General features: G+C 39.2%; 1 protein-coding gene across 7 annotated transcripts; it reads left to right on the top strand.

Moving 5' to 3' along the window:
* Positions 1 to 1,963: 1,963 nt before the first annotated feature.
* LOC127679317 (protein mago nashi homolog) lies at positions 1,964 to 10,015 on the top strand. 7 transcript variants are annotated; one of them, XM_052175083.1, is made up of 7 exons: positions 1,964 to 2,121; positions 4,755 to 4,810; positions 5,446 to 5,580; positions 5,738 to 5,796; positions 6,759 to 6,869; positions 9,177 to 9,259; positions 9,818 to 10,015. In XM_052175083.1, exons 4-7 carry the CDS (start codon positions 5,782 to 5,784, stop codon positions 9,915 to 9,917), a joined length of 309 nt encoding a protein of 102 aa, XP_052031043.1. In that variant the 5' UTR covers positions 1,964 to 2,121; positions 4,755 to 4,810; positions 5,446 to 5,580; positions 5,738 to 5,781; the 3' UTR covers positions 9,918 to 10,015. The 7 variants fall into 7 exon arrangements, 6 of the variants coding, with proteins under 6 accessions (XP_052031043.1, XP_052031044.1, XP_052031046.1 ...); XM_052175084.1 differs by having other exon boundaries at positions 1,964 to 2,163; XM_052175086.1 differs by lacking the exon at positions 4,755 to 4,810.
* The last annotated feature ends 1,257 nt before the right edge of the window (positions 10,016 to 11,272 follow it).

Genomic DNA, 11,272 nt, shown 5'->3' with positions numbered 1-11,272 from the left:
TTTGAATAGCACCTTGTATAAGTCTTCCTTAATATCCCCTGGTTTATAAACTTCTAACTCCACCCCCCAATAAAGCTACTCGCCCTTTTCATACTGAGCTGTTTTATTGCCTATATTCTTTACTATACCAATTGCTTCCCTGTGCTGATGTTTGCCTTGCATGTTTGCTTTCTTTTTATTCTGAAGGTGTAAATGTTGTCATTGCTTTATTACTAATTTCCATCTGCTCTGGCACATAGGAAATGCTTGTTAAAACGCATGTTGCATAGATTTCAAAGCATATCTTATACATGTTATTTGATTTTCTCAGTTCTGTGTTTGGCAGTTGATCATTGTGTATCTCTTTAGTTAATGATCAAACAGGTTGAGAGATAATGGCTTGTCCAAGGTCAGGTGGGGACAGTAGTGAGACTGAACACTTTTTCTTAGGATTAGAACACAAGTCCATCAGTCATCGATAGGATTACTCAGTGGTGCTAACAGAAAAGTGATTAGGAATTGACAAGTGGGGCAAGTTCACTGTCATTTTGTGCTTTTCCAGACCATCCCACACTTGAATGTTCCATACTTCTTCAATTCTGTTGAGAATTATGGTCTGCAAATATATAGGGCACTAACTACTAATCCTTACTGACTCACAAGTTGTATTACACTATGAAAAACTTTTCTATGATGACTATCTGGCCATGTTCAGTTTTATGTGCTATTTGAACATCAAACTCCTACCAGAGAGATTCGTTTTACTTTGTGTCTTAGTCTAGGCTGTTAGCTACTGGATATTGTGAAGCATTGTCCAAAGAGATTCTGGTCGATTGTATTCTGGTTGTCTGGGAACGTATCTTTACTCACTTCACCAGTAACAGGAAGTAGAGCCACACCCTACTTTACAATGTGTTTCGAGATCAGATACCCACAATAAGCACAACTTGTAAACCTTAGTTCAAAACTCAGAAAAAGACACACCCATACCATAGGGCAACCAGAAAGTAGTTTACATACGGTCTTTCCAAGCCCATTTAAATAACGAAAAGAAAACAAAGAAACAAAACCTCTAGCTATTTCCTTGCTAAGATAAAATAAAATATGCAGGAAAATAGACAAATTTGGCAATTATTATAGTGAGATAACCGTAAAGTATTAAGACAAATCTTGTATAGGGACTTTAGCTTTTGTGTGCGTGTATTTATGTGCTAGTGAGTGAAGGTTATTAAACCAGAGAGGATACTAGGGGTTGGTTAAAGCATTGGAGTGGAAAGGGGGTTACAGGATACACACACACACACACACACACACAATTATATCTAAGTACATTGTAGCTGTCTTCAGACACCAGAAGAGGGCGTCAGATCCTTTACGGATGGTTGTGAGCCACCATGTGGTTCCTGGGAATTGAACTCAGGACCTTTGGAAGAGCAGTGAGCATCTCTCCAGTCCCCTACAGGATACATTTAACAAGAAAGTGCAGCGGAAATACCTAGGAACTAAGGGTTGGGGGCAGTAGATGAGGGAGAGGTAGATGGAGTGAGGCTCAACCAAACAATATATAATGTCATAATAAAATCCGGGACTTTGTATCCACTATCGCACTCATGCAAGCAACCCTTATTAAACTCGGTGAGTCTCCCCTCAACCCAGACACACACAAGGCATAAAAGTACAGGAGGGCTTTTGGTAAGAGTGGTTCAGCGGGATAAGGGATGAGACTATAACATGGTGGGGCGACTAAAATTCATCATATACGAGCACACAATCGTCAAAGGGTTAAAAAATAAAAATCGAAACATATACAATTTTTTTCAAAAAAAAAAAAAAGAAAAGAAAAGAAAAAGAAAACAAAACGCTCGAGATCGTGGTGAAGCGGCTCCAGCGTGAACTTCAGATCTCCAGAAAGTCTCTCGCTTTTATCTGCAGTTTTCCGGGCTTTGGTTCCCGACCGGAGGAAGCGCGCCCTCGGTGACGCGTTTGCCCGCTCCCGTGACGTCACTGCCCCGCGCCGGCGGCAGAGTGGCCGGCGGTATAGCCGGCTTTACCGAGGACAAAATTGGCCATGGCTAGTGATTTCTACCTGCGCTACTACGTCGGGCACAAGGGCAAGTTTGGGCACGAGTTTTCGGCCGGACGGTGAGCGGCGGAGGGACCGCGGGAGGGCGAGCCGCCCAGAGAGTGGGTTTCTTGTTTTTCCCTTTCTTTATTTCAATTTACTTGTTTAGTTATGAGACCGGGACTTGTTGTAGTCCCAGGACCTGTAGTCCAGGTTGACCTCGAACTCACGATCCCCCCCCCCCCACCCCTTCAGCTTCCGGGATGCTGGAATGACAGGCGTGTCACCACGCCCCAGGCTCCCAGAAGGATTTGAAGGCTTTCATTACATCATTGGAAGAATTTGTGCATGTAGCAGGCTTGAGCTGTGTTTGTGAGAATAGGCCTGGGGTGTGTTTGTGACTGAAAAAAAAAATGCTGTAAAGTAATTCAGAAAAGCGGATCCTGCCACTGTCAGAAAAGTTGAACAGATGGGATTCGGAAACTTAGAGCAGAGAACCTGTGCTTCAGGAGTGTTAACAGAATTACCAAGTGATATTCCATCGGATGCTTGAAATCTTTAGGTGACCTTTTTGGCCTATTCATTCATTCATTCACTGTGTGTTAAGGCTGCTTTGTGGGGGGAGAAACCCCGTGTCTGAACACAGGAGTGTGATATGTATCAGGTTTGAAATATAGTTCTTCACCAATGGATGATGACCAAAGGTAAGGGAGTCAGTGAATGCTCCTAGAAGCTCTTCTTGTGCCACTTCCTAGACAGTCGGTCAGCCCTGTCTAGATGAGTCTGAATATCTCCTTCCTAGCCACCAGCTGTCAGAACTCAAGTGAACAATGAACACAAACTTTATACTTTCAACAAGAAGCAAATGGCCATAGAGGTAGCTGCTGATGCTGTGGGTGGAAAGGGGAAGGGTTGTGTGGTCCCAGTCACAAACAAGGAATGGGGAGTGACAGCAGGGTTTCCCTACAAAACAAGGCTTCTTGACCCAGTGCACAGTGTACCTGCTGTTGAGTAAGGGGCATACTTCTATAGACCAAGGAGAAATGGAGACAAGTCCAGGTCTGTTCTCGATATATTATGGGTGCCAATCTGAGTGTTTCAAATTGGTTATTATAAAAAAAAAAAAGATATTGCTGGACTGAGCCTCTGTCCCTCTGTACTTGGTCCCAAAGAGCTAGCAGAATCCTAAAGCATTTCAGTAACAAAGAATCCTAAAGCATTTCAGACAAAGAAAATGATGTCTGCTAATACACTATTGAAAAGTCTTTAAACAATGACTGTAAGAAATCCAGGATGAAAGCACCCAAGATCCAGCATCTAGTTACTTCACATGTCCTTGAATACTCCCAACTCCAATGTATTGTTCTGAAGAAACAACACACTAAGAAAAATAAGATAGCTACAGAATAAGCTAAACTGTTGGCCTAGAGAATGAAGCTAAAGAAAACTACCAGAAACAGATTCCCAAGAGATATTGGCTGTCCTTTATGAGAACTTCTACTTTTAAGTCTGAGTCCAGTAAAAATAAGTGTTTAAGAGCAAGAAATAAATGATCAGACCTTGAAAAACAAACAAACAATAAAGTTTTCTAGGAGTCTTTAGTCTTAGCACTCAGAGGCAGGCAGATAGAGTTTCAGAACAGCCAGAGCTACACAGACAAACCCTGCTCCCTCACAAAAATCCCCCTTTAACAAAGAGGCTTCCCCTAGAAGATGAGACACTTCATTGAGAGAAAACCGATAAACCTTCTTGGTTTCTGGGTGAGAGAAAACCCAGAGGAGAGCAGAAGATCAGGGATTTGTTGAAGCCCCTACCTGTGTAGTGAAAGGCAATTCTGTCTTTGGACGACTCTGCTTACCTGCACCAAGAGTTTTAGTTTTAAACGTTCATTATGTAGTAGGCAGTATATAAATGTCAAAGCTGAAGGTACTTGGGAGGCAAACATTTAACCTACCACAGGACAGAATGGATTTTTTTTCTGTGTTCTTTTTTTTTTATTATTTCTTTTTTTCTTTTTTTTAATTCGATTTTTTTTATTTACATTTCAAATGATTTCCCCTTTTCTAGTTCCCCACTCCCTGAAACTCCCATAAGCCCCCTTCCCTCCCCCTGTTTTCCCACCCACCCCTTCCCACTTCCCTGTTCTGGTTTTGCCCTATACTGCTTGACAGTATGGATTTTATTGAAGTGCTTCATGCATGTTTTGCACAAGGTTCTTTGAAAGATAAAGAAAGGATCATGTATTCCAAAGCTTTCAAGTATTTAGGAAGAAGTCAACATAGCAGTCAGTGTCCCGCTATTATTTAGAAACTAAATAACTTCACCCTTGCTTTCCAAATTTTGTTGTTGTGGTGGTGGTCTTTTAGTTTTCTTTTTCTTTTCTTTTTAAGATTTAGTTGTTTTATATATAGATATATCTAGATCTATCTATCTATCTATCTATCTAGATATATATATATATAGCATTCTACCTGCATATACACCTGCAGTCCAGGAGAGGGCACTAGATCTCATTATAGATGGTTATGACCCACCATGTCCTTGGGTCATAATTTACCTCTGGAAGAGCCTACTGTGCTCTTGACCTCTGGGCCATCTCTTCAGCCGTAGTTTTATTTTACTTTATTTATTTTTTTTTATTTTATTTGCTTTTTTAAAAACTTATTCCTTTTGTAATTCTGTTTTTGTTCCCCTTGCCTTTGAACAACACCAGCTTGTCCTTATCACCGCAAGTCACACGAATTAAGAGCAGTATCAGGGGAATTGTATGTAAGTATTGGTTCTCATGTATCTCTGCCACCGCATTGTTCCACTTACATGGAAAATAATGAACCATGACATCTACAGTTCCTGAGGACTACACCCCAGTAGGGTGACCTGTCAGTTTAGCAAATGAGAAAGACATTACAGCTGTATCAGAGCACCTGACTGACTAGCCATGCAAGGAAGCACACGCCAAGGGCTTCAGAGATCATGAAGGATGGGTTGAAATAAGTCAGCCAACAAACATGGCAGTTCATGTCATTTGCAGGCTTCCTAGTTAAAAACAAAAAACAAAACAAAACAAAAACCTATCTTAGCCATATACACTAATATGAAGGATGAGAATTAAGAGAACATTTTGGAACAATAGAGAAAGAGTTGATGCAAAACAGACCTTTTCAGACTGTGTGACCCTGAGCAAGTTGCTTAACTTGATTTTATCTCCTGTGAGGAGGTGAGAAAGTGAAACCTGTTCTTAGAATTCCTTTAGAGATCAGATGAAATGTTGTAAGTACAGCGCTTAGCAGTAACACATCACACTGAAGAGAATACTTAGTGCTTAGACACAGTCACTTTGTGTTTAGGACTTGAGTAAGCAAATAAAACTATTTATTGTGCACAACTTTAATTCCCAAACATAGGAGACAGAGGCTGATGGATAGATCCCTGTGTGTTCAAGGCTGCCAACCTCGTTACACAGTGAGATCTTGTCTTGAAGGAAGGAAATGAAGGAAAACAAACAGACCTTAACAAACCTGACCCATTTTATGTTAAAGGTATGGAATATTTTAAAAATTACTAGACTCCTTTTATATTTATTGAGTATTTAGCATTGATCTTGCATGAGGAAAGTAGATATACTAATGAAAGTGGGATTATGAAATTATCTTTACCTTTAAAATTACTCATGGTGTGTTTTTTCTCTTTACACAGGGAAGCTTAGATATGCCAACAACAGCAATTATAAAAATGACGTGATGATCAGAAAAGAGGCAAGTTCTGTTCTTTCTTTCTTTTTCTTTTTCTTTTTCTTTTTCTTTCTTTCCTTTTTTTTTTTTTTTTTTTTTTTTTTTTTTTTTTTTGAGACAAGGTCTCACTTCGTAGCCCTACTGTCCTGGAACTCACAGTGTAGACCAATCAGACTGGCCTAGAAGTCAGAGATCCACCTACCTCGGGCTAACTTCTTTTTAAATGTCTAATTTTTTACATTTTGTTCATTTATTTTGTCTGTGTTGGCTGAAGTTATTTCAGGGGTCTCTTTTAAGAAGAAACTAATTTATGGATTGAAAGGTTTCTATTTTAATTACATGTAATTATAGTATTTTTAAAAGGTTGTTTTTATTGTGTGATTGTATGGGAGTGCACATGTAACATAGTATGCATGGTAGAAATCACGGAACAGCTGGTAGAAATTGGTTTTCTGTTACTAAATGGGTCCCAGTGATTGAATGCGGGTCTTTTTTCTTGGCTGTCTTTACCCACTGAGCCATCTTGGTAGTTCTCATTTTAGCAGTTCTTAACAAAAGAGTCAACCTTAATACTTATAACCCCATATCATCTAATTTATGTTATGAAGTGTAAATCTTAAATGAAAGGTGTGGAAGTTAGGCTGGGCTTCAAGTGCCAGCTCCTGTGCTTGTGCTGTGCCCTCACTCTGCGGCCCTGGTACTGGCCCTGTAGCTGTAAGCTGCCCGGTGCTCCCTGTTACCTGGCAGATGATGGGGCCTCAAGGCAGCTAGTACGAGAAGATGGCGCAGTGTGTGCTAAAGGGCCTGGTGTAGAAAGAGGAGCATTTGTGAGAAGGTGAATTTCATCCTGTAGCTGTGGGGTCAGATTCAGTTTTCACTCCTATTATGTTCAGATATTTTGGACTTGTAACTTGCTTTTCCTATGTCTTGCTGGACTGTGGGAAGACAGACAGGTGTTCAAAGATTTCATTGTGACTGATTTTCAGGCCTATGTCCACAAAAGTGTAATGGAAGAACTAAAGAGAATTATTGACGACAGTGAAGTTACAAAAGAGGATGACGCTCTGTGGCCACCACCTGACAGGATTGGCCGGCAGGTCTGTGCCCTGTGATTCCTTAAGCGTTGAGAGTCAAAGGAGGTAATGTAATTACTGTGTTTTCAGGATGGTTTCTTACTGAGACTTTGATTATGTAACTTCATTTTCTTTCTAAACTTTTTTATTTTGGAATTAGACATTGAAGTCAAGGTTCATACATGCCAGGCAAGCAAATACCCCTTCCAGACTACACCTCCCAGCCCTGACCTAGCTCCATTTTCTTTGCTACCTCCAGCTATTACAAGTGTTAGCAAATAGCTCTAAATTAGACGGTATTTGATATCTTTTCTCTAGCTAGTCCAGTGAAAGTCAGGATATTTTAACACTTACAAATTATTTATTATAAATTAAATATTATTAATTATTTCTATTGTAAATACATACAATATTGCTAGTTAAATTTGAAAGTTATAGTTCTTTTTATTGAGTGTAGCAATTCACTTTCTCCATTATTTTGTCTTCTAAAATTCATGTATTTGAGTGCTCTAGAGAGACACCTGATGGATTTCTTTGTTCAAGTGGCCATTGTGTTTGCTTCTTATATTCCCTTCAGAATAATTGATATTTCTCAGAGTGTTCCCAAAGAATTGGCAGGCCCAGTTTCACTCTGTATAGACAGTTTGGTTTCTGAATTGGGTGTTTTCAACTCTTGGAGAAATAAGATATAAGGTTGAGAGAAAGAAACATTTAATCTCACTTTTGTGCCTTCCTGAGGATTGTTCTTTACATGAGCCACTCTTTTTGACTAGAAGAAAGATCTGAAGAGAGGTCTAATACACGCTGGAAGTAGCAGTAACCAAACTGTTCTGTGGCAGGAACCCAGGGCAGAGCATAGTATAGGAACGCAGAGGCAGTTGTCTGTGTCCTGCAGTAACCCGAGTTACAGGAATACCACGGCTAGCGTGGTAGTCACTGGGCATCTGTGTCCACAGAGAATAGCAGGGTGTTTTAAAACTATGAAACCTGCTCCTACAGGGAGGATGTGACATGCAGATTTGCCTGCATTAGTAAGTTGGTATACTCTTTCACAGGATGGCTTTGTAATATACATCAGAAAATGTTGATATTTTCCATTTATCTTTGCCTTAGTAACATTTCTGAACAATTCTAGAAAAATAAATTCAGAAACAGAGAATGTTGAATTATGTATAAAAATGTTTTTCATCTGGGAAGAGCCAGTGCTCATATCTGTGCAGTGGTGATGTGTTTTCTGTGAGGGAGTAGTCTGCATGCTCCAGACACCACACAATTAAGCTAAGCCTTTGTGACCATTAGAGAATCTTAGCTAATTCTCAGTTGACTGTATCTCATGAAGTGCATAGTTAAGCCTTTTGATTAAATATCTGGGACTGTCTTTAATAGCATCTGTTTGATAGTTTAAAAATTCATTAAATCCACGGCCCCTTTATTAGCTTTAGACTTCTGGATAAGTAGTACAGATAAAATTTGTACTAATAATCATACTGGAGTAAATAGATTATATTGCATTGTTTGATAAGTTCTAGTTTTCATTGAGTTTTGTAGAGTATTAGCCTCTAAGTAGGAACATTACTGTTATGGAGAGCCAGTGTTACTCCTGGCTATTGCTACCATTGTATGTTCTGTGCTTTGTAAGTTTAGGATTGTACATCTGTGAAATAGGGGCAGTAAAGACTATAACCTTGTAAAGGTATTTTAGGGACTGCAGAGAGTGTGCGTAATCTCCTAGCAGTCGGGCCTGATGTATAGCGGGTGCTTCAGCTGCAGCTACGGTTAATGCCATATGTCTGCAGAAACTTACATAAAGAGAAAATACATTTAGTGATATTTTAAATGGATTTGTATTATATAATCATTTATATCACATGATTTAATATGGCAGCTCTCATGTTTACCAACGTCCCAAGAAACTTTTCTGTGTTGTTTTATTTGAGCCTCTTTTTTTATGACGGCTCTGGAAAGCAGTTCTGGGTTGGTCCTGAAACTGAGGCTATTGGTCACAGTCGATGAGGTTACATTAAGAGAATTCTGTTAGCAAATTAAATTTTTTTTTTATTTTGGAGAGAGTCTCTCTGTATATCCCTGACTGGTCTAGAACTTTCTCTGTAGAGCAGGCAGGCCTTACACTCGAGTAGTTCTCCTGCCTTGCTTCTGGAGGGCTGGGATTATAAATGTGTCACCGTGCTTGCCAAAGATTAAGTTTCTTTCCCTATCTATTAAGTTCTGGAAAGTTTGTACTTCTTTGTAGCATGATTATATAGGTGTCTTTGGGTAGACTTTTTTTTTTTTTTTTATATTGATGCCTTTTCTCTACTGTTTTGTTTCCAGGAACTAGAAATCGTGATTGGGGATGAACACATTTCTTTTACCACATCAAAAATAGGTTCTCTTATTGATGTAAATCAGTCAAAGTAAGTATGTTAAATTTTGGCTGAGCTGACTTGACTCATTAGTGAATCTCATGTTAGGGCTGCCGGCTGTTAGCCAAGGCAGGTTAGTGTTCAGACTTTTCAGTAATTAAACACTTGTTTTCCTTGTCTGTCAGAGAAGTAAACAGAATATTTCATTGTCTAAAGTACTTAATTCAGCAGTGTGCATAATAATGCCTCACTTTTGTTGGTTGTTTTGTATTAAAAAGTCTTGCTATAATGTCAAAAAATGGAAAGGAACTGTTGGGCTTTATCAGCTTCATTGGGCCCATATTATATCATGCTGAACAGAACAGCAGGCACCTGTGCGCCACCTCTGTGTCCGTAGGTTCTCTGCAGCGCATTCTGAAGCTTTGCTGGCCTGAATCACTGAGTCACTTCTTCATGCTCCTTTCCCTCACAATGCCCCCGTGATGCTTCCATTGCTTCTTGTTGTTCTAAATCAGAACTTGCTTGAGTGTACGCTACATGGGTATTCAAGATTATGTTTCATAGGGAGCAGAAGATAACTTTCATTTTTTTTTTTTTTTTAAATTTTAGGGATCCTGAAGGCCTCCGTGTATTTTACTATTTGGTACAAGACTTGAAATGCTTAGTGTTCAGTCTTATTGGTCTGCACTTCAAGATTAAGCCAATCTGAAGTGGATGTTTTCGAGGTTATTTATATATTTAATTAAAGGAAGAGTTTTCTATTGACATTTTTGGGATTTTTTTTTATGAATGTGAAACTTTTGTAAATAAACTCAATATATTAAAAAGAAAAACAAGTTACATGGTTTTCATTTCTTGGCTCCACATGGGATAGACACTTCCTATATATAATGGATTCTGTAAATATAAGCCATTTTTTTGTTGAAATTTTGCGCTATAAAATTTACCAAATCCTGGATGTAGAATAGGTGTTTGCTTTTACATTTGAATCAGTGACTTGCATTAAGGACAGTAAGTTGTTCTGGTTAGTGGAGCTCAGAGCAGAGAGGCCTCTTTGCTGGAAATACACAGCCACTTGCTGAAGGTACCACAGAGTCCCTCTGTCACTTTTCTGCTTCCATCCTTCCTAGAATTTACCTTTGTGACACTTACCGAGGTTTTTTTTTTTTTTTTTTTTTTTTTTCTTTTTTTTTCTTTCTTTATGGAAGTTTGAGGTCTTTTGCTTTTTTAAACATTCTCACAAGCCCTTTTGGGATTCTCCACATTTAAATATTTTTCTAAGTTGTGGGAGAAACACAGTCAGCACCCCATATTTGGCCTGTTTTACTCCCATGGGTGTGTGCATACATGTGTAGGAGCTGAGTTAAGCTTTACAAAGTCATACAAAATTTTGTCATAACTATGTATAGTGGGCATGCCTATTTTTAAAATTTTTGAAATTTCTACCATTCATCTCTTGTTATCTCTGTTAACACTGATGTTGGTGTAATTCTCTTCCTCCTCTACCTCTTCCTCTGTGTAGACCAGGCTGGTCTCAAACGTACAGAGCTCTGCCTGCCTCTGCCTCCTCAGGTTATCACTCAAGGTGTGTACCACCAAGCCCAGCTCTCTGCTGCTTTTCTCTCACCTTGTTTGAGTTGCCTCTTACTGATTTTAAGCTCCCAGTAGATTACTCATTGGAAGAGTATTGTATGGCAGTGGTTTTGCACGAGGAGATGCTTTTCCTAGGCTTGTCTGCAGGCACATGTTCCCCTTTATCTTACCATATAGTAAAGATGCCTCTTGCTATATAATCCCCCCTTCCAAGTGCTCATTCTGCACATCACCTCCCCTTTTATGGGATCCAACACATCTAGCAGTCTCTTCTACAGTGTGTTAATATTTATTTCATTTGTTAGCATTTTTTGGGGGGGTTGAATTTTTAAATATTGATTAAATTTTTTTATTGACAATTTCATACATACACACACACACAAATATATACATTGTAGCTGTGTAATCAAAGCAGGACACAGCATAGTAAAGAGAACTGGTGGAGACTGGTTTTCTGCAAGATCGCCCTCC

Source organism: Apodemus sylvaticus, chromosome 2 (assembly GCF_947179515.1).
Source record: "Apodemus sylvaticus chromosome 2, mApoSyl1.1, whole genome shotgun sequence".
Classification (NCBI taxonomy): Eukaryota; Metazoa; Chordata; class Mammalia; order Rodentia; family Muridae; genus Apodemus; species Apodemus sylvaticus.
Note: the sequence above shows the minus strand (reverse complement) of the source record. Positions and strands in the feature narration are given on the sequence as shown.

Excerpts from the sequence above, each read along its gene's own strand:
- LOC127679317 (XM_052175088.1), top strand. Across the intron at positions 6,870-9,176 it reads CTGACAGGATTGGCCGGCAG|GAACTAGAAATCGTGATTGG; the intron begins GTCTGTGCCCTG and ends TTTTGTTTCCAG. Across the intron at positions 9,260-9,817 it reads ATTGATGTAAATCAGTCAAA|GGATCCTGAAGGCCTCCGTG; the intron begins GTAAGTATGTTA and ends TTTAAATTTTAG.